This window comes from Neoarius graeffei, chromosome 10 (genome assembly GCF_027579695.1).
Source record: "Neoarius graeffei isolate fNeoGra1 chromosome 10, fNeoGra1.pri, whole genome shotgun sequence".
NCBI lineage: Eukaryota > Metazoa > Chordata > Actinopteri > Siluriformes > Ariidae > Neoarius > Neoarius graeffei.
The window spans coordinates 82,955,119-82,981,721 of record NC_083578.1 but is presented as its reverse complement, the minus strand read 5'-3'; the positions used below and the strand labels follow the sequence as shown (position 1 = coordinate 82,981,721).

General features: G+C 43.0%; 1 protein-coding gene across 3 annotated transcripts in view; it reads left to right on the top strand.

The window, feature by feature from the left end:
• elk1 (ETS transcription factor ELK1) overlaps positions 1 to 26,603 on the top strand; it is a 112,071-nt gene that overhangs the window by 52,115 nt on the left and 33,353 nt on the right. For all 3 annotated transcript variants that reach the window (XM_060932419.1, XM_060932417.1, XM_060932418.1), the window contains exons 2-4: positions 10,427 to 10,635; positions 18,385 to 18,771; positions 24,820 to 24,978. In XM_060932419.1, coding sequence (XP_060788402.1) covers positions 10,427 to 10,635; positions 18,385 to 18,771; positions 24,820 to 24,978 — 755 coding nt within the window. The remainder of the gene's footprint in view (positions 1 to 10,426; positions 10,636 to 18,384; positions 18,772 to 24,819; positions 24,979 to 26,603) is intronic.

The following is a 26,603-nucleotide window of genomic DNA, read 5'->3' as shown; positions in this document are numbered from 1 at the left end:
GGTCCCCGGATTTATGGTATGGCGCCTTATCCACCTGAGCCACAATGCCTCCGGAGCTAAACTTTTGACCCAGAACATTTAAAGTCGAGGTTTGAAACAAAAAATCTAGTCGGGTTAATTATTTGTGTCCTGCACAGAGTCTGTAATAAAAAAATAATGAGACATTATTAAACATTACAAACTGCACCTTTAAGGTTTTCAGACTTCCCACAGGAACGGTCAGCTATGATCCTGATGTCTCTTTAATCCCACGATCACTTTTTAACTCAAAAGATTTCTTGTTTTTGTTTGATAATCTCAGTTCAGAACTAATGATACCCTTGGAGCTTTAGTTTATCTAAAGGCTGCTAATATTCGTTCCAAGCAGGCTACGTAAGCCTCGTCATGGTGTAATGGAGCTGCACTGATACAAATCAGTCACTCCTAAAGGCGAAACGCTTTCTCTGTTCATGAGCGGTTTTAATTTTCGTATAAAATACCGTATCCCAAATGAAGCATCTTCTCTGAGAGAGCTTTGTAAGAAAGCCCGAGCGATAGGAAGAATAGAATAACAGCTTCTGTACAAGCTATTTTTGCTGAATCCGTTGAAGAACTACAAAGCATCCTTCGTATCGGTGACGATTCTTGTAGCCGTTTTGGATTACAAATGTATATCAACGCCAAGACGATGGCCTTCAGTGTCGAAGATGATGTTAAAAATCAGAAGAGCCCGATATGTCTTGGTGATAACGAGAATCAAGAGCGTGTGCAGTTTAAAATATCTTGGTTACGTTCTTGTTGTGAACTCCAACCATGAAGCTCACTTTCTCAGCACCAGGATTAAAACACGTCACCGCATCCATTTGTGCGAGCGCTGTTCATAAGATCGAAGCACTATGGCATGGGTTCTTAAAAAAACGGTAAAGGGCGTTTCCAAGTCTAAGAATGCCCCGATAGCGAAGACTCCACCGATTAAAGCTATTTTGTGATGAAGAACAGCGAAGATTCATCACACATTTGTCGCATGGATCATGAGGAACTACAGAAACAACTCCTGTTTGACACAAGGTCACCAAAATGGACTAGGTTTGAGAATTTGCTGGGATTCGATGCCCAGCAGATACGGCGTATGACGATGCAGCGTGCGAAATACCCGGTTGCACTGCACAACCACATTTTGCCTGGCGCAACATAATTTTAAGCCTGCGCTACCTGAAATTTTGCAGTAGGGACACCGCTTTTCCCCCGCCTATTAGCTGGACAGCAGCGAGTTGGGAACTACAAGACTTGGACACACGTAACACGACCCGCATGGGAAGTGCCACTATACGTGCCGTTACCATGGCAGCAGCCCTCAGATGTGGCACCTGGACTGGGCGTGCCCGCTTGTGTGGCAAATTCAATTAATTGGCCACCAATCACAGCCAGCAGCGGCGCCAACAAGCGGTAACGCCAAGTCAATCATCAAGAAGCACGAAACTTGACAAATAACCCGGGAAACTGCGATGTTTCCCGAGAACTCAAAATATGCCCGTGATTGGTTGTATACAATAAACGGAAATTTCTGAACTCCCAAGCCTCGGTATCGAATTTTCTGGAAAAGTTTTGTGAGCACTTGTCGCTTGTAAACATGGCAGAGACTGGACAAAATACCCTATTCAAGTATTTCGCCAAGGCGTCAACCAGTCAAGAAGATGATGACGACAACGCGGAAACTGTTGCTCCTACTCCAAGCGTTGAGAGACAACGACAAGGGGCAGCGGTGGAGTCAGACGCCGACACCGATCGCAAGGAAACTACGTCAGGGGAGCTCAAGCCTCCCAGATCCAAGCGCAAACGTGTCTGTAACTATGCTTTTCAAGAAAAATGGCGCAAGAATCGGCCGTGGCTTCGTCACATCGTTGATTAAGACGGTGAGAAGATGGTGTGTGACGTCTGTTTACAGTTTGCACCAGGGAGAAAAACCTCCTTTGTCGATGGTTGTAAAACTATGAAAATCACCAGTGGTACGGTTCACGAGGCCTCCGATACACACTCGGCTGCCGAGAAAAGAAAGAGAATCTCAGAACTGCCGTGTCAGGGTCGTAATAAATTCCATTTATTTCCCGTCAAAATTCATTTTCAATCATACAAGGGCCAGGTGATTTCCGCGTAATTTTCTTTGCGTGGTTTAATTTTACCACATGCAGGCCAAGGACTGCACCGTATGGGAGGAGGCGCAGGGAACCCGGTCAGTCTCCAGACGATACCTCTTCAGAAACTGAAGACTTGTAACTTGTTAAAGGTTTTTAGTTAAAGGCTATTAGTGAGGTTGTTAAAGGCTGTTAGGTAATGTATGTACAACCCCGATTCCAAAAAAGTTGGGACAAAGTACAAATTGTAAATAAAAACAGAATGCAATGATGTGGAAGTTTCAAAATTCCATATTTTATTCAGAATAGAACATAGATGACATATCAAATGTTTAAACTGAGAAAATGCATCATTTAAAGAGAAAAATTAGGTGATTTTAAATTTCATGACAACAACACATCTCAAAAAAGTTGGGACAAGGCCATGTTTACCACTGTGAGACATCCCCTTTTCTCTTTACAACAGTCTGTAAACGTCTGGGGACTGAGGAGACAAGTTGCTCAAGTTTAGGGATAGGAATGTTAACCCATTCTTGTCTAATGTAGGATTCTAGTTGCTCAACTGTCTTAGGTCTTTTTTGTCGTATCTTCTGTTTTATGATGCGCCGAATGTTTTCTATGGGTGAAAGATCTGGACTGCAGGCTGGCCAGTTCAGTACCCGGACCCTTCTTCTACGCAGCCATGATGCTGTAATTGATGCAGTATGTGGTTTGGCATTGTCATGTTGGAAAATGCAGGGTCTTCCCTGAAAGAGACGTCGTCTGGACGGGAACATATGTTGCTCTAGAACCTGGATATACCTTTCAGCATTGATGGTGTCTTTCCAGATGTGTAAGCTGCCCATGCCACACGCACTAATGCAACCCCATACCATCAGAGATGCAGGCTTCTGAACTGAGCGCTGATAACTTGGGTCGTCCTTCTCCTCTTTAGTCCGAATGACACGGCGTCCCTGATTTCCATAAAGAACTTCAAATTTTGATTCGTCTGACCACAGAACAGTTTTCCACTTTGCCACAGTCCATTTTAAATGAGCCTTGGCCCAGAGAAGACGTCTGCGCTTCTGGATCATGTTTAGATACGGCTTCTTCTTTGAACTATAGAGTTTTAGCTGGCAACGGCGGATGGCACGGTGAATTGTGTTCACAGATAATGTTCTCTGGAAATATTCCTGAGCCCATTTTGTGATTTCCAATACAGAAGCATGTCTGTATGTGATGCAGTGCCGTCTAAGGGCCCGAAGATCACGGGCACCCAGTATGGTTTTCCGGCCTTGACCCTTACGCACAGAGATTCTTCCAGATTCTCTGAATCTTTTGATGATATTATGCACTGTCGATGATGATATGTTCAAACTCTTTGCAATTTTACACTGTCGAACTCCTTTCTGATATTGCTCCACTATTTGTCGGTGCAGAATTAGGGGGATTGGTGATCCTCTTCCCATCTTTACTTCTGAGAGCCGCTGCCACTCCAAGATGCTCTTTTTATACCCAGTCATGTTAATGACCTATTGCCAGTTGACCTAATGAGTTGCAATTTGGTCCTCCAGCTGTTCCTTTTTTGTACCTTTAACTTTTCCAGCCTCTTATTGCCCCGTCCCAACTTTTCTGAGATGTGTTGCTGTCATGAAATTTCAAAATGTCTCACTTTCGACATTTGATATGTTGTCTATGTTCTATTGTGAATACAATATCAGTTTTTGAGATTTGTAAATTATTGCATTCCGTTTTTATTTACAATTTGTACTTTGTCCCAACTTTTTTGGAATCGGGGTTGTACTTAATTTGGAAAAAAGTCACTTGTAGGTGGAGCAACCTGAAAGTTTGATGTGCAACCTAGTTTTTAAGCCAGGTTACACACTGGACAACCTGGCTCAAAAAAGTATTTCGCACACTGCGATGTCAGAATCAGACTTGAAGCGAATGCTGGGTAGAATCCTGACAGAAGGAGTATAGAACTTCACTAGGGGAGGAGGATGAGGATGATGATGATTTAAGGTCCGGTCCCACAATACCGATAACTATAAATAAATCAGTTCCCTGCAGTTTATGTGGTCGGTGCTCACACCAGACCGATAACGATTCCTATAGCCCAGACCTGGGTTTATCCGTGTTGAGCTTCTGGAGCCATTTTTCCAGACCTGGACCTGATCCGATAAAACATCTGACCAATCAGCTGATGGTTTACATGTGACGACATCTGAGCACGTGCTATTTTTCACCAGGCATCTTTGTACATCCTTGTTACATCATGAAGTCACGGGAAATAAAAAATTATAATTTTTTTTTTTTGCGGTGCATTTTTCATCAAATCCTGCTCTCTGATTGGCTGGCAAGCGGGTCCGTATCCTACGATACGGACCTCTGGCGACTCGCTTGTTCACGACAGCAACAAACATCGTAGTATTTTTTGTCGTCTTTTTTTATATAAGATTTATTTATAAGATTATCAAAAATTGTATAAATTTTTGCCAAAATAGCATTAATTTTACAGCATGGATAGCGATAACGACAGTGTTTACAGCGAAAGCGAGTTTTACTACCCTGAGGAAGAAGAAATAAAAGAAAACATTTCAGGAGAAAGCTAAAAACCTCTAACTTGCTAACGCTGAGCAAAAACATGGCTAAATCCTGAATGACTCAATTTTGTATAAATAGGGGACTACATAGGCGGCAAAATGTAGTTTTTTTTTCTCCCCCCCCCTGCCATGGAAGTGCGCTTGTATACCGAGGAGGAAACAATTTGCATTACAGCTGTGAATGAGGATTCAAAATGGCGGCTCGGCTCGGTTTTCCCTTTCGGGCGCTCTCGTTTTCTGTTAGAATTTGGTAAAGAAAAAAATAAATACATTATTTACCAGCTTAAGGTTAGTCTGGTTAACACCAGACCATATCACAAGTGAAATATGGTCTGGAATCCGCCTACTGAATTTCTCGTAGGGGAGGTGTGGTTTACGATTGTCAACGGCCGTTTATTGGACGTTGCGAATGTCTATCATTTGGCGTATACGTAACCCATGGCCAATCATGGCAGTTGTACCCGGTGACGTAGTTAGAGCGACGAAGAGGCGAAGAAAGACTGTAACGCCAAACGCTGTTCTTTTTTTAAAACAAACTCTCGCTCTAAACTATTCAGAACAGTGTCTAAAGCTTGATCGAAAGTTTGGTTCGTATCGCTCGCCGCCATGTTAAATGTGATCCGTAAACAGTCCCAAATAAACTACAAGCTTCCGTTTGTCGAGTAGTACGCGTCACCGTCTTTCCACCCCTCCCCACTCTCTGATTGGCTCCCTAACTCAGGCGAGCCTTTAGACCATAGTTTCCATGCTGTCTTTTCAGATCGGAACGATTGTGCAAAGCAGCATGGGATTTCCCAGGCTAGCTTAAGGTCGGTCCGTATGGTGAAATACCGTGACCTTGGCCTTGAATACTTTCAAGACCTCGGTCACGGTATTTCACCCTACGGACCTCCCAGCTGGTAAATAACATGTATGTATTACTATAACTGTAATGATTTAGAATGTTTCTGATGCAATTACCATAATATATGTATCACTAAGATAGATAGACTGAAAAGAAAAGTAAGACAACTGCATATTATAAAGTTTAAATTTTGGCACTTTATTAAATAGACTAGATTAAAACATATTTAAAGGAAAAGAAAACTTGATTCATACATTTAAGTTTGCAGAAAGATTATGTACTTATAAACACATTCATGAAGAGAATTTAAGTGTCAAATGTGGCATAATTTCGAATAATAATGATAAGCATATTTGGCAGTGTGATGTCACTGTGACCCTTTAACAAAAGAATAATCCGAAGCCGCCTTTTGTTAAATGGATCCCAACAGGATAAAGCGGCTAGAGATAATGAGATGAGATTATTTGAAATGATGCTATATTTGACGCATTTGGACAACTTCACTTCGTGAGAGCGTTTATAAGTATATAATCTTTCTGTAAACCCAAACTAATGAATTAAGTTTTCTACTCCTTTAAAGCAGATCAATTCTCCTTGGCTTTTGCTTGGCCCAATGTTGGGCAACCCTCTCATATTCCATCTCGCTGTCATCCATGCTGATGTGCATCAAATTGTCCAGCGAGTCTTCTCCAAGCTTATTCCTCACTGGAGTCTCTGTTGTCTTTAGGCAGGAGAAGTCTCGTTCACAATCTAAACAGAATAGTCTATCAAATAAATCAGTCAGCTTTGTCCGTCTGGTGGGGGAGATGACATCGGCAGCCAATGAGCTCGCCTTATAATGAATCGGAAAATTCCGGGATGTCTGACGTTTTCTTTCGATGTTTTTATTGAACGGTTTGAACACACGATCTTGACCTAGCCAACAGATTACAGTTTGTTTTAGGGCTGTAACGATATGCAAATCGAAATCACGATACGCAGAGCCACGATCCGTATCGCGATACAAGAAGGCAGAATCGCGGTACACCCTTTCAAACTTCTCCTCAGCCCAAAAACAGAGGCGCTTCCAAACTTCAATTTATGAATACTTTTTATTTAAATTACATTTTAAACTTACTTAAATTACTTTTATTTTTTTATATCTATTAGTAAGTCGTTTTTTCGCCGACCTGCGACAATCTTCTGCGAGTCACGCAACGTCCACACTCGCCACTGGCAGAGCATTCGTTTCTTTTAAGCGGTCGCCATTCTGGTTGCGACGCGGGGAGCGAATCTGTAAACAAGCAGCTCATTGGCTGGCTAGGTGTGCCACAAGCCAATCACAATCACTTGACCGGAAAGGCATGCAGTGTTGCCAGATTGGGCGGGTTTAGGTGCTTTTTGGCTGGTTTTGAACATATTTTGGGGTGGAAAACGTTAGCAATATCTGGCAACACTGAAGGCATGTCTGCTTGGGCGGAAGCCTTCTGCGGCAGTTACATTTTGACACGCGAGCAATGTTTCACCATAAAAATTCCGTAATTTCCATCTGTTTTCCGCGATCACAGAAAATCATTGGCCCTATGAGAGTGAGACAGTGAGAGAGCCACCCCCCCAAAAAAAATCTTAACGGATTTACACGATTTGGAAAAATAACTTTTTCAGACCCGAAAAAAACAGCTTCCGGCTCAACAGTATTATTTTGAGAAATAAAATAATCTTTGGATATACATTTGTTCATTTTTGCATACATATTACTCATTCTCTGCAGTGGTCTGAATTATTTGTTATTAAATAGTTAATGTAAGTAAATGTTAAGTCAAATTTACTACTTTAAAAAAACATTTAAAAAAAATCGTGGGCGTATCGAATCGTGGGTCAAAAATCGCCATACGAATCGAATCGTGAGTTGGGTGTATCGTTACAGCCCTAGTTTGTTTACATCATACCACGCGGACATATTACTTTGACAGAATCAACACAAACATTGGAAAAAAAAAAAGACCGCTTGTTTAACACAAATATCAATCAGTATGTAAATGGAGCTGTTATTTGCTCTCCTATGTATCTAGTTACTTGTGGGTAGGAAATTTAACGGACAGTAAGCCGTCAGTATTCGCGGGGGTTAGGGACCGAACATGGCCGCGAATAAGCCAAAATCGCGAATACTTGTAACCCCCCCCATAAAACTGCTCTTTATGTAGCGCACGGTACTCTTGTTGATGCCGTAGTGACAAGCCACTGCCGCAAAACTCTTCCCTTCCTTTAGCATATCGAGAAGTCCTACCTTCTCCTGCAGCGTCATTACCTTCTTCTGGCGCTTAGGTTCCTTGGCAGGAGCCTTAGAAGATGCAGAGCGTTTAGGAGCCATTGTAGGGCGTAAAAATTATTCAAAAATACCAAGAACGCGCAACACGTGAACAAGTCTGAACTACGGGAACCGCGAGACTGTACTGTACAATGCGCTCATTCATATCAGCCAATGAGCAGCAGTCCGCCATTCAAACGTCAGCCAATAGCGAGCGAGCATTCGGCTCCGAGAATGTAGCAGTGCGTAAACGTTCGATATGTTCGCCGCAAATGACCGCTGAGATTTCCACGAATGTATAGGAGATATGTTCTATATAAAATCCCGCGAATATGTGAATTCGCGAATACTAAACCGCGAATAGGCAGGGGTCTACTGTATCGGTGTAAATCTAAGCGTATCGGCAGGCAGAGCAAGCGATACCCTAAAACGCTTTGGGGAAAACCATGCGTGATGCATCATCCGTATGAAACCGGTAACCAATCTGTAATATACTGAGACGCCTACATCCGTGATGCATCTGTATTAAAATCTGTAACCACTCCGTATTTAGTATCCTTTTTTTTTTTTAAATTCTATTTCTGTACTCTGTGACCTATCTGTATTTTATCAACCACCGGAGTGTGTACGTGGGTTGTTTTGGAGTCCAAGCTGTACAGTATGACCCGGAATAATGTGTTACGACTTGGAAAAAACTTCCATGACTATTCCGAAGTTGCATGCGTTTATTTACCTGAGTGTCATGACCAGGCGATATTATAGTTGTGGTGTTTCTGCTCCAGACTGGAACTAAAGTCAGGTGTAGTTATGAGTGTTGTGGGATCAGGCCTTTTCAGTGTAAGATGTGCAGGAATGCAGTCTTTACTACATATTATATTAAATACTGTTTTATGTATGCATAGTAATTCTAAGATGTATGTGTTATTTACCAGCTGGGAGGTCCGTATGGTGAAATACCGTGACCGAGGTCTTGAAAGTCCTGACCAAGGCCGAGGTCACGGTATTTCACCATACGGACGGACCTTAAAGTGCCATTCCACCATTGGATGTATTCTTTGGCATAAAATACAATATATTTTATGACAACATGACTAGACAGAGAAATCTTTTAGCTTCAAAATGATATATCAAACATAATTTTTTGACAACGACAAGTATATTAATTTTGCGACCAAAGTCACCTACCCTTTTAATTTCCGCGCGGTAGTGAAACGTGATGTCATCGGCAGGTTCCCCTTCTTGTGTACAGATTATCAGCAATGGCGGACAGAACGCGATTTCTACTTGTCGATTGCTGTGCCGATATTCACCATCGACCGTCTCCTTTGGGCATCACTTGCTATTTTCCTTCGCTTCTTTTCCGAAGCTGACAATCGCGTTCTATCCGCCATTGCTGATAATCTGTGCCACGTCACACAAGAAGGGGAACCTGCCGATGACATCACGCGCGGAAATTAAAAGGGTAGGTGACTTTGGTCGCAAAATTAATATACTTGTCGTTGTCAAAAAATTATGTTTGATATATCATTTTGAAGCTAAAAGATTTCTCTGTCTAGTCATGTTGTCATAAAATATATTGTATTTTATGCCAAAGAATACATCCAATGGTGGAATGGCACTTTAAGCTGGTAAATAATATATTTATTTTTTTCTTTCCCAAATTCTAACAGAAAACGAGAGCGCCCGAAAGGGAAAACCAAGCCGAGGCGAGCCGACATTTTGAATCCTTATTCACAGCTGTAATGCAAATGGCTTCCTCCTCGGTATACAAGTGCACTTCCATGGCAGGAAAAAAAAACCCTACATTTTTGCCGCCTGTGTAGTCCCCTATTTATACAAATAGGAGTCATTCAGGATTCAGCCATGTTTTTGCTCGGCGTCAGCAACAGATAAGCCTAGGTCACAACCGGCTGTACGTGCCCCTACGGCCGGTCTACGTGCAAAAACCGCAAGAAACGCACGGAGGGCGCGCGTGTGACGTGCTGATTTTCGAGCCGTAGACTGGCCGCAGACCGGCCGCAGAGGTTCTTTGTCATGTCAAACAAACTCTACGGGCGCTTACATTTTTTCAGGTTGCAAGACAAACTTACAGCCAACGTGCGTCTTTCTCCACAAAAAAAAAACACGCAGCGATTTGGGAAACGCCAAAAATCGCACGACCAGAAAATCGTATGTCCGGTTGTGACCGAGGCATTAGAGGTTTTTAGCTTTCTCCTGAAATGTTTGCTTTTATTTCTTCTTCCTCAGGGTAGTAAAACTCGCTTTCGCTGTGAAGACTGTCGTTATCGCTATCCATGATGTAAAATTAATGCTATTCTTCTAAGAAATGCTGGCAAAAATTTATAAGATTTTTGATAATCTTATAAATAAATCTTATTTTTTTTAAAAAAGGTAAATGTTGACAAAAAAATTTTACTATGTTTTGTTGTTGTGAACAAGCAAGTCGCCAGAGGCCCGTACCATAGGATACGGACCCGCTCGCCAGCCAATCAGAGCGCAGGATTTGGACCGTGAAAAAAGAAAAATTATTTCTTATTGCTTGTTTAATGCATAGATGTATTTATTTTTATTTTTTTGGTATGGTTCTTTATGGTTTTCACAGCCATGGACCCATCCATCACGCTGTGGCAGTTTCTGCTACATCTCCTGGATGATCAGAACCAGCGGCACCTGATCTCCTGGACGTCCAACGACGGCGAGTTTAAGCTGCTGGATGCCGAGGAGGTGGCGCGCCTCTGGGGGCTGCGCAAGAACAAAACCAACATGAACTACGACAAGCTGAGCCGCGCCCTACGCTACTACTACGACAAGGTGAGAGTGAAAGAAGTGTCGTATGTTTTATTCTGGATGTCGTTAAAGTCATTTCTGAACTTGTTCTAATGTTGAACTCCTTTTGAGTACCCACAGTCTCAGGTGGGGTTTACATTAGACCATGTCAGCGGATCATCAGATTAACGTTTTTAAAACGATTAGCGTGCACACAGCAACGCCAATACACGATTCGCCTGCACACAGCAACGCCAATGCACGGATACGCTCGGCTCCACAGGCATCCTGCGCTCCAAATCACTCCGCCCTGAACAGCGAGTGCCCTCTGGAGGGTGTGCACTCGGGCCCTGCGCAGCTCACAGAGCGCGCGAGTGAAGTGAACAAGCTGTGATTTGGGACTGAGCCGCTGTGTGAGAGATCTCAGTGCATGTCGGGCATGCGCGTCACTTACCACTTGCAAGTGGAAGGATGGCAAGCCTAAAGACAATCATAACTACACAATGGGCAGTATTTGCATCAGTATTTGCAGTATTTTCATACTTTTATACTCTTTAATGAAAGGTGATACAAGGCGGAAGTCCGCGCTGTTTTTCAGCAGTCGCGTCACATGACCAACGCCAGCGAATCAGGAAGGTGGATGTCACAGTGACGTTGTCCAATGACGACGCCAGCTAGAGCTCAGCACAGCGTATCCGCGTATTCTCAATGTTTACACAGCACCGGAGCTGACACGATCTGGATTGAATACGTGGACCCTGGCGGATTCCCGTTTCCCGGCGTTTCCAGGCGGTTTAATGTAAACGGACAGTGCATCCGCGAAGAAAACGAGACAGATACGGTCTAATGTAAACTTGGCCTCAGAGTTTTGGGTTTGGCTCCCAGCAGACGGTCAGAGCAAACCGGTCAAACAAATGTGATTGGAAATCCAGAAGGGACAGGGCTGCTGAATTAATCTGCATTAAAGGGGCCCGTTTAAAAGCGCCAAGCGTGACCTAAACAAACTTTGGCTCGTGAAGCAAGCTTGGAAACTCCCCTCTCCCTAATAATCATAACACAATCGTTATCAAAGTGTTACTAAAATATTTACTGTAGTGTGCAAAAGTCTTGGCATGCTTTTTTTCCTTCATGCAAACTTTGTTATAGATTTCTGTTTTATGACTTCATTATTGAGTCAGTACAAAAACATGTTATGGTGATGATACACGGGGCAACTTTTTGGGCAATGTTGCCGAGCAATGTTGCTGGGCAATTGCGTTTTGACTCTTTTCTATTGAGATTGGGCAACATTGCTTCTTTCTGAATGGTTTTGATAATCTCTGGCAACTTTTTTGAGATAAGCCAATCAGAACGCGAGTATCGAGTCATGTGACCTCCGGTGAGGTTCGGATCAGAAATTTCAAACAAATATGGCGGCCGCTCAGTGTCAGTGGAGTGAAGAGATGGAGAGACTCCTCATCTGTTTTTACACCGGTAAGTTGTTATTTTAATATTCTATATGGAGGAATTTACCTCACCAAAGCTCTAAAAAACAACAGACAGCTTGATTAAATGGTCACAGCAAAAATTAAGACATCGATTTTTTTTTTTTTTTTTTTTTTTTTAGCTAACTGTAAACTGCCGTTGCTAACTGTTGTTGCCCTGAAAAGTTGCCCTGTGTCTCACCTAGTTGCCCGTTGCCAGCAACTTTGCTCGGCAACATTGCCCAAAAAGTTGCCCCGTGTATCATCACCATTAGCGTTCCAAACGTTCATGGTTTCTATTATCTCATCTCATTATCTGTAGCCGCTTTATCCTGTTCTACAGGGTCGCAGGTGAGCTGGAGCCTATCCCAGCTGACTACGGGCGAAAGGCGGGGTACACCCTGGACAAGTCGCCAGGTCATCACAGGGCTGACACATAGACACAGACAACCATTCACACTCACATTCACACCTACGGTCAATTTAGAGTCACCAGTTAACCTAACCTGCATGTCTTTGGACTGTGGGGGAAACCGGAGCACCCGGAGGAAACCCACGGGGACACGGGGAGAACATGCAAACTCCGCACAGAAAGGCCCTCGCCGGCCACGGGGCTCGAACCCGGACCTTCTTGCTGTGAGGCGACGGCGCTAACCACTACACCGCCGTGCCGCCCGATTTCTATTTATTTATTTATTTATTTATTTATTTATTTATTTTCCAGCACAAAATTAAATGTTACAGAAAAAATGTTTGTATCTGAGCAGTGTATTCCATAAGAGAGCACTTTTCAAATGAAAAAAGAACACGTACTGAAGGCTACTGGGTTTCGGTGCAAAATTACAAAGCAAGTGTGACAAAGTGTCCAGAAGAACTGCGGCTGGTTCTGCAAGATGCTCAGTAAAACCTACAGCTCATTGTACCTGAGACTATTATTTATTTCAGAAAGCAAAGGGTCATCTCTAGCGAGCCGTAGAGGGGACATGGTGAATAAAAAAATAACAAAGCGTGGGACCGACTTATAAGGCGTGTGCACGAGTTATAACCCATGCGCACGCTTTGCGTTAAGGCGTGCGCTCGGGTAGTTAAAAGTGAGGGGACGAGTTACAAATCGTTCCCTCGCTTTCATTAAGGCGTGTGCACGAGATATTAATACGTGCGCTCGAGTTATAAACGCGTGCGCATGGGTTATTAAAAAGTGAGGGAACGTCTTAAAACGCCTTCCCTCGGTTTATATCCAAGGCTTGGGAATGATATCCTATGTCGTTCCCTCGACTTATTAAAATATTCCTAGAATATCCTTGTTTTCGTTGATCTCGTTGCCTACACGCACACGTACACACAGGCTGTAGCTCACCATGGTAGCTCCGGAAATACTAGACGCTATTTTATTCTATTTTAATATTGGACTCAGATACACAGAAATCCTCGATGCACTTGCATCCCAACATGGCTTTATTATAAGTCTGAGACACCTCAAGAGAGTTCTGAGAGAGAATGGGCTTCGCCGGGAGGTGTCTCAGACTCACTTTTAACTACCCGAGCGCACGCCTTAACGCAAAGCGTGCGCACGGGTTATAACTCGTGCGCGCGCATTAATATCTCGTGCACACGCCTTATAAGTTGTTCCCACACTTTATTTTTTTTATTCACCATGTCCCCTCTACGGCTCCGTACATCTCACATCGAACATCGACTTTATTTTGTTTATTATGGCTTACTGTTTTATAGGTGTGTTTTTGTTTTTTTTTGGGGGGGAGGGTTAAATGTTGAAACATTTCATTATTTTTAAGCCATTTTTACTTGACAGCATTTCTTTACACGTGCCTAAGACTTTTGCACAGGACTGTAGGTTTGAGTATCAGAAGGGGGGGGGACCTTGTTCACTTCTTCTGATTTTTGCAGTCATGAAGCAGCCTTCATTATGTTTTTGTCTGAAAAGTGTCTCTGACGTATAACCCCGATTCCAAAAAAGTTGGGACAAAGTACAAATTGTAAATGAAAACGGAATGCAATAATTTACAAATCTCAAAAACTGATATTGTATTCACAATAGAACATAGACAACATACCAAATGTCGAAAGTGAGACATTTTGAAATTTCATGACAGCAACACATATCTCAAAAAAGTTGGGACAGGGGCAATAAGAGGCTGGAAAAGTTAAAGGTACAAAAAAGGAACAGCTGGAGGACCAAATTGCAACTCATTAGGTCAATTGGCAATAGGTCATTAACATGACTGGGTATAAAAAGAGCATCTTGGAGTGGCAGCGGCTCTCAGAAGTAAAGATGGGAAGAGGATCACCAATCCCCCTAATTCTGCGCCGACAAATAGTGGAGCAATATCAGAAAGGAGTTCGACAGTGTAAAATTGCAAAGAGTTTGAACATATCATCTACAGTGCATAATATCATCAAAAGATTCAGAGAATCTGGAAGAATCTCCGTGCGTAAGGGTCAAGGCCGGAAAACCATACTGGGTGCCCGTGATCTTCGGGCCCTTAGACGGCACTGCATCACATACAGGCATGCTTCTGTATTGGAAATCACAAAATGGGCTCAGGAATATTTCCAGAGAACATTATCTGTGAACACAATTCACCGTGCCATCCGCCGTTGCCAGCTAAAACTCTATAGTTCAAAGAAGAAGCCGTATCTAAACATGATCCAGAAGCGCAGACGTCTTCTCTGGGCCAAGGCTCATTTAAAATGGACTGTGGCAAAGTGGAAAACTGTTCTGTGGTCAGACGAATCAAAATTTGAAGTTCTTTATGGAAATCAGGGACGCCGTGTCATTCGGACTAAAGAGGAGAAGGACGACCCGAGTTGTTCTCAGCGCTCAGTTCAGAAGCCTGCATCTCTGATGGTATGGGGTTGCATTAGTGCGTGTGGCATGGGCAGCTTACACATCTGGAAAGACACCATCAATGCTGAAAGGTATATCCAGGTTCTAGAGCAGGGGTCGGCAGCCTTTTTGCCATGTAGTGCCAATTAGAAATTTTCTTGTTAGTTAGTGTGCCATTCAAATAGGTGTTAACTATGTGTAATTAGACGCCACACATTTTAGACGGATATGGATATTTAATGCATTGAGCAAGTGTAAAACACCATTGCACTTGTTTTATGCCATTAACCTCACACACAAGGTTTAAGAAACCCCCCCCCCCCCCCCCCCCCACACACACACACACACACACACACACATTGGATAACAACATTGCAAGCAGCTTATACAAATTCACAAAATAACATCCAAAATCTTTCAGTAGGTAACAGGCCCAAGTTATTCACAATAAAGACGTAGCAGCCTAATGGAAATGGAACTGTTGAATAATAAAACTACAGAAAAAAAAATTAAATAATGAGTGTCGGAGAACATTGACAAGTAGCCTACATAAAGTGGCTTAACAATAAACTGCAAATTTGAAGTAGCCTTGTTACAAAATAAAAGTTTTGCCTATCAGTCAATGTGATCCCTGGCCCTGCTTCCCCTTACTTAGCTCCGAGATGTGGGGATGGTGATTGGGCACTTTGAGTTGGACGCATGCTTCCGAATGGCCCGTTGTCAGACGACTTCAGGAGGGGCAAAGTACATTCTTCATGTGCGAAAATATCTGTTCACACAGACATGTTGATCCGAACACTGACGATAAAGCCAGTGCGATATTGCGAAGACAGTTGAACTTTTCGGGTAAAGATGCCCAGCAGGATTCATTGGCTTTAAACAGCAGAGCTCCTCTCTCACAGTCACATCACAATATCTTGCCATCACTGCCAAACGTGCCACATCATTCACATCTACGCTTTCGTCAAGCGCAATGCTAAATACCGCTGCATCTTTTATGCCAGCTGTTTGCTGCACGCTTACGTTTTCTGCCATTTCACCAATTCGTCGCTCAACAGTTCTGGCTGATACGGGCTTGTCTTTTATTCTTGATTTTATTGTCTCTTTATTTGGCAGCCCCTCAAAAAGACTATCCGAGCCGGAGAGAAAGGCCTCCTTAATGTATTCACCGTCTGTGAATGGCTTTCCATGTTTAGCTATGCAGTGAGAAATTATATAGCTAGCTTCAGTGGCATTGTTTTTAGCTGAGGCAAAGACTGTTAAAGCGTGGGCTTGCTTCCCATATCCGCACACTGCGCGTGAGATTGATTTGTCCCTATCTGCCTGATCTTTGAAAGTCTTTTCGTGCTTTGCCTCGAAATGACGTTTAACACTGGATGTTCGACACACAACAGTTTCAAAACACAACGTGCACACAGCACGGTCCCTCTGAGAAACGAACCCATATTCTTTGGTCCATGAGGAGAGGAAAGCCTGAACTGTCGGCTTCTTTGCCATCTTAGCGCAGCTGCTGCATCAAGTGAGCCCATCTCATGAGAAATATAGGGAGGGGACAGTGTTGCCAGATTGGGCGGTTTTAAGTGCATTTTGGCGGGTTTTGAACATATTTTGGGCTGGAAAACGTCAGTAGTATCTGGCAACACTGGGGGGGGGGGCGCTATATTGTTGTGTAGTCATGCTAAAAGAGCAGGCTCGCCATGCAAAAGCCAATGACTGTTCAAGATGACGTTTGAACATTTTTAATGTGTTGCAGGGTTTTTTCTAGAAAAATTTAGTATGAGGGCGCTCACCATGGCGAGGGAGCGAAGCGGGGGGGGATGGTGCCGGTTGTCCGTCCCCCCCTCTCCGCCGTGCAAAGCCTTTGAAAAATTGAGGCTCCAATGGGACATTCTGAGGCTATCTGAGAGGGAAATTGTAACAAATTGTCTGTCAACATTGAAAAAGAAAGAAGTAATCATCTTCTGCCCCGGACAGTCTTTGGCTTTCTTCCGCTTCGTGACATCTTTAAATGCCCAAGTGTCAACAAAAACAACTCGCGAACTACTTCTGTCAAAAACTCCCGCACCGGTGGGTGAAAGGTCATTCAGTCTTGCTCTACAAGTCAGCTGACCTTGTATGTAACCCATGTCAAATCTCGCGAGAGCAGCCACGACAAGTAAACAAACATGGCGCCTCAGTCTGGAAAACGCCAATTCGGATTGTTTTTGCACCGTCTGGCGGTGTATCTACTATGATTGGAATATTTTTGGAGTAATTATAACGTATTTGATGATCAGACACATTGTCACGTGGTGTTGCTGGGATGTTTTCACGGAGAAACGATCGTTTTGAGAGATTGCATGTTGTGCAGTAGCATACAAGTGCATGGCCTAAGTGTGACTTGGGGTTCAATCGGCATTTCGGTAAGAGGGCGCACGCCGAGAGTAAGAGGGCGCAGCGCCCCTGTTCCCCGGTTTAGACGAAAGCCTGGTGTTGAATAATTAGGTTTGTGTATCGTCGTCAGTGTGCCACTGGAAATTCCTCGGCGTGCCAGTTGTGGCACGCGTGCCTAGGGTTGTCGACCCCTGTTCTAGAGCAACATATGCTCCCATCCAGACGACGTCTCTTTCAGGGAAGACCTTGCATTTTCCAACACGACAATGCTAAACCACATACTGCACCAATTACAGCATCATGGCTGCGTAGAAGAAGGGTCCGGGTACTGAACTGGCCAGCCTGCAGTCCAGATCTTTCACCCATAGAAAACATTTGGAGCATCATAAAACGGAAGATACGACAAAAAAGACCTAAGACAGTTGAGCAACTAGAATCCTACATTAGACAAGAATGGGTTAACATTCCTATCCCTAAACTTGAGCAACTTGTCTCCTCAGTCCCCAGACGTTTACAGGCTGTTGTAAAGAGAAAAGGGGATGTCTCACAGTGGTAAACATGGCCTTGTCCCAACTTTTTTGAGATGTGTTGTTGTCATGAAATTTAAAATCACCTAATTTTTCTCTTTAAATGATACATTTTCTCAGTTTAAACATTTGATATGTCATCTATGTTCTATTCTGAATAAAATATGGAATTTTGAAACTTCCACATCATTGCATTCCGTTTTTATTTACAATTTGTACTTTGTCCCAACTTTTTTGGAATCGGGGTTGTAATATGCTGCTTTCTTTCCTGACGTACTTTTTGATGCATTTAATTCTGTGCTGGAAAACTAATGTTCAGAAAGTTTTTGTACTGACTTGATCATATCATCAAATAAAAATCTAGAACAAGGTTTGTACTTAAAAAAAAAAAAGTGCACACACACGGTGCCTAGACTTTTGCACTGTACTGTGTGTGTATGTGTGAATATCGGAAAGGGGTGAGACCTTTTGTTCACTTGATGAAAATAAATAAGTTGAGGTCGAGTCTGTATTTGGAATACTAACTTGACGGTTTGTGATAAAGGAGCATGCTGTAACGTGCTGTCCACCTGATCTTTCTCAACAGAACATAATAAAGAAGGTAAGCGGTCAGAAGTTCGTGTACAAGTTCGTAACCTTCCCTGACCCGAACTCAGCCGACGGACTCCGAAGCCCTGAGGATGCCCAGCGGCTCATCAGCGGAGACAAAGTGGAGGCGTCTGTCCAATCCAAAGCAGCGGGGGGCGCCAGTGCCGCCGTGGCCTCCCTGTCCAAGATCCTGCAGCCTCAGCGCTCGTCTCCCAGCTCGGTGCAGCGCAGCTCCCGCAACGACTACATGAAGTCAGGGCTTTACTCCACCTTCACCATCCAGTCCCTGCAGACGCCCTGCAAGAGCTCCAGCAAAGCTGTGAAAATGGAGCTGCCTGTAGAGAGCACGCCCAAACTGAGCAGCAGCGAGAGACCGCTGCAGGAGGTGAGCACCGAGTGTGCTGTTGGTTCACGGTGTTTTTTTTTTGTTTTGTTTTTTTTTTTTTAAACCTCGCCTGGGACGAGTCCACCAGGGGGCGAAGTATTGTTTTTGGTCGGGTTTCTTTGTTTTTGTTAGCAATATTACGGAAAAAAACGTACCAACCTTCATGAAACTTTCAGGATAGATGGGCTTTGGTCTCAAATCGAACCTCCAACATTTTGAGGGTCATCCAGTCAAAGGCACCATCATAGTTATTACAGATTTACTTCATAAATATAGCTGCAAGCAGCAATGCGGGGCCAAGCAGCCACATGCTAAGAGATTGATGTTATGTTGGAGAGATGGTCATAACTTGTGCTGACCTTGAAATTTTTAAATGACCTTCAATGGGGCATCCAACAGTGTGATCAGGCATTGGAATTTTGTTTCTAACCAAAACACAACATGAGATATGAGCCAAAATACATTTTTACAAATTATAGCGCCCCCTATTGGTCAATTTGCACCAAATTTGGTGTGGACCCTTCTGGAGGGGTGTGGCTTTATGTCGTTAAGTTTGGTTGAGATATGTCAAAGGGCTGCCGAGATATGAGCTCACTTCCTGTTTGGCGTCTTCGCCACTAAATTTGATTGGCTGCTGTGCAGTGACAGTTTTATCAATCGCTCCAAAAAATAGACTCTATATGCACCATAGTCTGAAGATGGTCCATGTCAATTTTCATGAAAAACGGTCAAAAAATGTAGGAGAAGTAGAATTTTATTCAAGTTTAACAAAATCCAAAATGGCGGAAAATCTGCCCGGGGAAAATGACGTCATAGGGTGCATTGGAATCGGCTTGGCCCAAGGATTCCAGGGATACCAAGTTTTTGAGAATTGGATGTACGGTTCAAAAGTTATGAGCAAAAATGTATGTCAAACTTTGACCAGTTGGTGGCGCTAGCGAGTTTGAGGTGGCAACATGAAATTTACTGAGAAGAATCATGAAACTGTTCAGAATCAGTGTGCTAAATTTCATAACTTTTTACCACAGTTCTATAGGCTGCCGTAGACATCCTATACGGAAGAAAGATGCTTGAAATAATAATAATAATAAGAAGAAGAAGAAGAAACCATAGAAACACTAGAGGTGCCTGCAGCTCCGCTGCTTGGCCCCTAATAATTATACACTACTGTTCAAAAGTTTGGGGTCACTTTGAAATGTCCTTATTTTTGAAAGAAAAGCACTGTTCTTTTCAATGAAGATCACTTTAAACTAATCAGAAATCCACTCTATACATTGCTAATGTGGTAAATGACTATTCTAGCTGCAAATGTCTGGTTTTTGGTGCAATATCTCCATAGGTGTATAGAGGCCCATTTCCAGCAACTCTCACTCCAGTGTTCTAATGGTACAATGTGTTTGCTCATTGCCTCAGAAGGCTAATGGATGATTAGAAAACCCTTGTACAATCATGTTAGCACAGCTGAAAACAGTTGAGCTCTTTAGAGAAGCTATAAAACTGACCTTCCTTTGAGCAGATTGAGTTTCTGGAGCATCACATTTGTGGGGTCGATTAAATGCTCGAAATGGCCAGAAAAATGTCTTGACTATATTTTCTATTCATTTTACAACTTATGGTGGGAAATAAAAGTGTGACTTTTCATGGAACACACAAAATTGTCTGGGTGACCCCAAACTTTTGAACGGTAGTGTATGCAAGGAAATCTTAGCTCCTCTGAAGAGCTCTTTAGTTGCACTTAAAAAAAAAAAAAAAAGTGTTACTGGGCGAGGCGTGTTTTGCCTGGAAACATTTTTTTCTGTTAGATGCTTTGTACATCTTTTGTTTCTAGCTGCGAGTTTCAGAATCTTGAAGGTCATCATGTGATTCAGTCTGCACTTCCTTGAGCCGTTTTTTTCCCGCAGGGGGAAAAAACCCACCATGATGTTTAAGTTATTCTACGAAATCGAGTCGTACATGAGCTGATGGCTGACGAGGCGCGTAGCACCGAGTCTGCTATAACCCTTGTACCATAAGACTGAGTGGAATAACTGTTTTATTCTATCCACACTCACTGGATTTTGAAAAACAGAGCATTTTTTATTTATTGCAAATTCGGTGAATAAAAACTTTTATGCAAACCGTCCGACAAAATCATTTCCACTTAGAATGTAAACAAACCGGTGAAATGACTGGAGCAATTTGTGAAAAATGTGGTGGTGATAATTCTTGAAAAAAAAAAAAAAAAAGATACTTGGCATCAAATACTTTTATTCCATATTTTGTAGCTTTTTTGGGGGGGGGGGGTTGTTTTCAAGTCGAATTTTTATTTCATACTTGGTTGGTTCAGCAACACGCTCCGCCATTTTGTTTTTCTCTACTCATGGTATATGAGCTGATATCCTAGTCGTAGAGTAGCCAATCAGAGCACGCGATTGGTCACATCCAGTGAATGTGGACAGAATAAAATGAGATTTTCAGAGCAAAATATTCAAAATTTTAATTTAACAGTGTAATCTTTTGTTTTATCATGTTCGGTGGCAATTGGGACGCAAGTCCTGTTCCTTTCTTCTGCCACATTTCGTTCGTTCGTAATTAGTGTTTTGGGTTTTTTTGATCTGGGAGAATGTGGTGAACTCAATAAACTAAACACTGTTTCACCAAAAAAGGGCTATAGACTGGTACCAAAATCCAGAATTGTGACACCCAAAGGCATTTTTGAGACAAAGTCGGCAAACAGTCTTATTTTGTCAATTTGGGTGTGCCGAATTCAAATCTGCAATATGCCGAGCTCTATCTGACCTCTTTTGACCTCTAGGTCATTGAACTTTGGGCCTGTAAACGTCTCAGCTGAACCCAGTTTCTCAGCTTTCTAAGGAATGAAATGTACTAAAATGATTAATGAAGTTAGCAAATGGCCTTGTTTGTTAAATGTTTGGGTGCTGAATTCGTTTTTCATTTGTAAAACAACATATGACCTCTGATAACCTCAAGGTCATTAAACTTGGCCTATAGGCCTATGCATTTAACGGCATTTTTAAACTGACTTTACTCCCCCAAAAAGAATATGAACAGACAAAAAACAAATAGAAAGGAACAAATACAACATTAAATGCCAGTCCATGTACATGTGACTTACTTTTCACAATGAGAATGCCTAGCGATCACCTTACATAACATTGCATTACATTTAGCGGTTATTGTTTATACAAAGCTACTGAAAAAAGGACCGATTCAGCAGCATACAAAATGTGGGGGCATCCAGGGTATACAGGTTAATCAGGGTTAGTATATATGAGAGGTTTTTTTCCTTTGTTTTTTGTTTTGTTTTAAACGGGGTAAAGCCTTTACAAAAAACGAACAACAAAGAAAAAAAACTCTCATATATACTAACCCTGATTAACCTGTATACCCTGTATGCCCCCACATTTTGTATGCTGCTGAATCTGTCCTTTTTTCAGTAGCTTTGTATAAACAATAACCGCTAAATGTAATGCAATGTTATGTAAGGTGATCGCCGAGGCATTCTCATTGTGAAAAGTAAGTCACGTGTACATGGACTGGCATTTAATGTTGTATTTGTTCCTTTCTATTTGTTTTTTGTCTGTTCATATTCTTTTTGGGGGAGTAAAGTCAGTTTAAAAATGCCGTTAAATGCATAGGCCTATAGGCCAAGTTTAATGACCTTGAGGTTATCAGAGGTCATATGTCGTTTTACAAATGAAAAACGAATTCAGCACCCAAACATTTAACAAACAAGGCCATTTGCTAACTTCATTAATCATTTTAGGACATTTCATTCCTTAGAAAGCTGAGAAACTGGGTTCAGCTGAGACGTTTACAGGCCCAAAGTTCAATGACCTCTAGAGGTCAACAGAGGTCAGATAGAGCTCGGCATATTGCAGATTTGAATTCGGCACACCCAAATTGACAAAATAAGACTGTTTGTTTGCCGACTTTGTCTCAAAAATGCCTTTGGGTGTCACAATTCTGGATTTTGGTACCAGTCTACTGTGATCAGCCATGTTGGCAAACAGCATCAACAGTGTGATTTTGGTTGAACAGGACTTCCTGTTAAAGCCTTGTTACACCTTGGAAAGCTTTAGTGTGGCTCGGCCTGAAACCAACCGGTCTTAAATAAGCACTTTTTTGAATTTTGGTACCAGTCTGCTATGCTGAGGGACGCTACATGCTTCATTGCATTAATCCAGATTTTTCCAGACTGCATGGTTTGTATGGGAACATAAATACTGAAGTGTATTTTACTTCCTGCATGTGCAAATTTTTTTCCCCTTGAATTGTAATTGATTAATAGGATGTTGATTTTTAAAATATAGTACTCGAGTCTGACTCGTGCCCTAATTTTAATGACTCGTGCCCCTTGAGCACTGATGACTCGGACTCATGCATTAACTGCATTCGAGGACTCAGATTTTTTCTCTTTTTTTTTTTTTAACATGCCATAATAATTTGGCACAAGATATATTTATATTTACATTAATTTTTATACTAATTTTGTGCAAGAGAATGCACATTCACCTGTTCATGCATCATGTTCAGGAACAAGCTAACGTTAATGGCGCTAAAATGCCTGGAGAGAACGCCCCTAGGATTGTCCGCTTTGCTTATACAGACTTCTCGTGCAGTGGGAAAAAATGCACTGCTATATGTTCCATATGTAGAAGAACTATCGAGGAGACGACGGGGACAACCTCGAACCCCAATCGTCATTTGGCGAGACTCCACCCAGAGAAGAAAGTGACGCGCTTTGTTCATTGCTCTGTTGATGGTGGGCGGGGCTTGCTTGCTGAGCGATGAACTAGCTAGTGTTAACCCTCTCTCATGTTGTTTGCCCTGTTGATAGTGGGTGGGGCTTGCTGAGCGATGAACAAGCTTTTTATCTGTAGCCTTTTAGCTAAAATGGGGCAGTCAGTGGGGCAGGAATGTTAGTCCAACACGGTAGCAGAGACGGTTTCACATAAAGGCAGCAACAGCCACTGTCAAATGGTGCAGTTATGGCCCTTTTCCACTACCCTTTTTCAGCTCACTTCAGCCCGACACGGCTCGCGTTTCGACTACCTCAGAGCAGCACGACTCAGCTCGCTTCAGCCCTACTCAGCACCCAAAACTCGCACGGTTTTGGAGTAGGGCTGAAGCGAGCCAAACCGAGCCAAGTGGGGCTAGGGGCGTGAGCAGACACTCCTCTGTGCACTGATTGGTGAGGAGGAGTGTCCTCACATGCCCACACACGCCCTGCGAGCACGCTGGGATCTGTAAACACCGTAAACACGGAAGAAGAAGAATTACGAGAATTATGAAGCCTTATGCGCCTCGCCTCATCTATACGCTCTTGCCAGTATCTGTTGGCGTTGTCACCGACAACAAGCCACAGCACCAAGACCAGCAACACTAACGACTCCATGTCCTCCATGTTTATTGTTTACTATCCGGGTCGTGAGACTACCGCTTAAAAGGTCACCGATGTCACTGTTTGCGCCGCCAAACGACATCACGTGACGTCCACCCACTTTCGCTAACTCCACCCAATGTGTCCACCCACTTCCAGCCAGCACGGTTCAGCGCGGTTATAATCGAAATGCAACTCCAACAGCCCCGCTCAGCTCAACTCAGCCCAACTCGGCCACATTGGTAGTGGAAAAGCGGCATTAGAGTCTTGCTCTCGGACTCGACTCGGATCAATAGTGGATTTGACTCGAAATTTTCTTTAATGACTTGGACTCAAGGTTTAGTGACTCGAATACAACGAGGCAATATACCGATTAAAAATGTAACAACAAAAATTCTATATGTGCTTGGTACATGTGAATGTGTATTAATAGTGTTAAAAACAAAAATGATGATAAATGAAGAGAGAAACTGCAAAAGTGGCAGTATTGAACGGAAGACAAATAGAAACAAACAAGCTGTAATGGTAAAAAGTGACTAATGACAGGAAACAAATAAGCGCTCACGGTACAAAGATGTTGACTTGGTTGAAATCAGTGCTCTCGTTTGTCTGTGAATTATTTTTTCTTCCTTTTTTTTTTTCCGTGCTACGTGTTTGTCCTGTAGATGCGGGTGTGTCAGACAGAAGCTCAGCAGGCAGCAGTGGTCACTCCATCTCCGGCGGACAGCGGCAGTCTTCAGGTGATCGTGACCCAACCTTCACCGTGCGCCACTCCCGCCCTCAGCCCACAGACGCCCTCCGCATCTACTGCTGCTGCCCCTACGGTGGGTTACTCACCTTCAGTTCAGATCGCATCATCGTAATAATAATGAGGTGTTTATCTTCTATAAGTCATCTGGTCACAATTTTGTCACTGTATCTCTTCCCATTTGTAAATTCGCAGCCTTGGTAGAATAGGTACATTTAGTATTCCTAATATTTCTATTGCAGTATTGTGATGTCCAAATCGTTCGTGCTTAAAGGAGATACGCAGAACCTCATCTCATCTCATCTCATTATCTCTAGCCGCTTTATCCTGTTCTACAGGGTCGCAGGCAAGCTGGAGCCCATCCCAGCTGACTACGGGCGAAAGGCGGGGTACACCCTGGACAAGTCGCCAGGTCATCACAGGGCTGCACATAGACACAGACAACCATTCACACTCACATTCACACCTACGCTCAATTTAGAGTCACCAGTTAACCTAACCTGCATGTCTTTGGACTGTGGGGGAAACCGGAGCACCCGGAGGAAACCCACGCGGACACGGGGAGAACATGCAAACTCCGCACAGAAAGGCCCTCGCCGGCCACGGGGCTCGAACCCGGACCTTCTTGCTGTGAGGCGACAGCGCTAACCACTACACCACCGTGCCGCCTATATGCAGAACCTTTATTTTTAAATACATTTCTGAGTGGATAGTATCGCCATCCTTGACTCTTGTATGCCGCATAAATGGGAATAAAAAATATATATTTTTGAGAGTTAAAATCGACCGCAAAGTTGGCATTCGAGTTGCCCTGCTGAGCCAGCCAGCCCTGAGTGTGTGACGTCATAGCGGGAACCGGTTTTAAGGCCGAAGTCTTTGACAGCTATAGACCAAAGTCATATAATGGTGAAAGTAAGAAATCCCGGTACTGACTTGCTCAACTAAGACTGATTTGACTTCAGTGATTGTGGGTTGACTTTCATTAAAACAGGATAGGTGTTATAACTTATGCAACATACATGCATGCATTTTCACTGATAAAGTGTAAAAGGCTAATTAAATAATCAGATGAACTGAGAGAATCACATTTTGAAGCAAATTAAATAATCTTATACCGGTAACTTAAACACACCATACAAGTTACATGGATTAATCTAAATGCAGGTAAACAACGTATTGTTTTGTGTCCAAATGAGAGTCGGAGCTTACCCGTCTGCGTTCTCGCTTCTTGAAGGCCGATCTTGTGGCCGGTTGTTTTTGTTTTGAAACAATCTGACTTTCAGTTCTCCATTCATTCGCTTCTTCCACGTAAGGGCGAGATGGCAGCAATATCCAGCGCAGAAATCAGACGGCTGCGCCACTCATTCTCCATTTTCTCCATACTGAGTACTCCACCATTACTGCTCGGCTCAGGCAATTACTAAAACCCGGGACGGAACGGGACGTCACCGGTTTTAGCAACAACTGCGGGGAGGTCACTGCCCGAGTGATATATGTCACGTCCCGTCCCGGGTTTTACCAACAACCCTCGGCTCACACTCCGGGAGAACTGGTGCAACTGAACTTACTTTCCTTTTTTAAATAAATAAATACTTTCCTTTTCTTGTAGTTTAATTGTTGGGACTGCACCCTCTTTCAATGCGTGCTTATAGCCAACGCTCCTCAACAGATCAGAGGTCTCGTACGAGTCTTCAGTAAAAT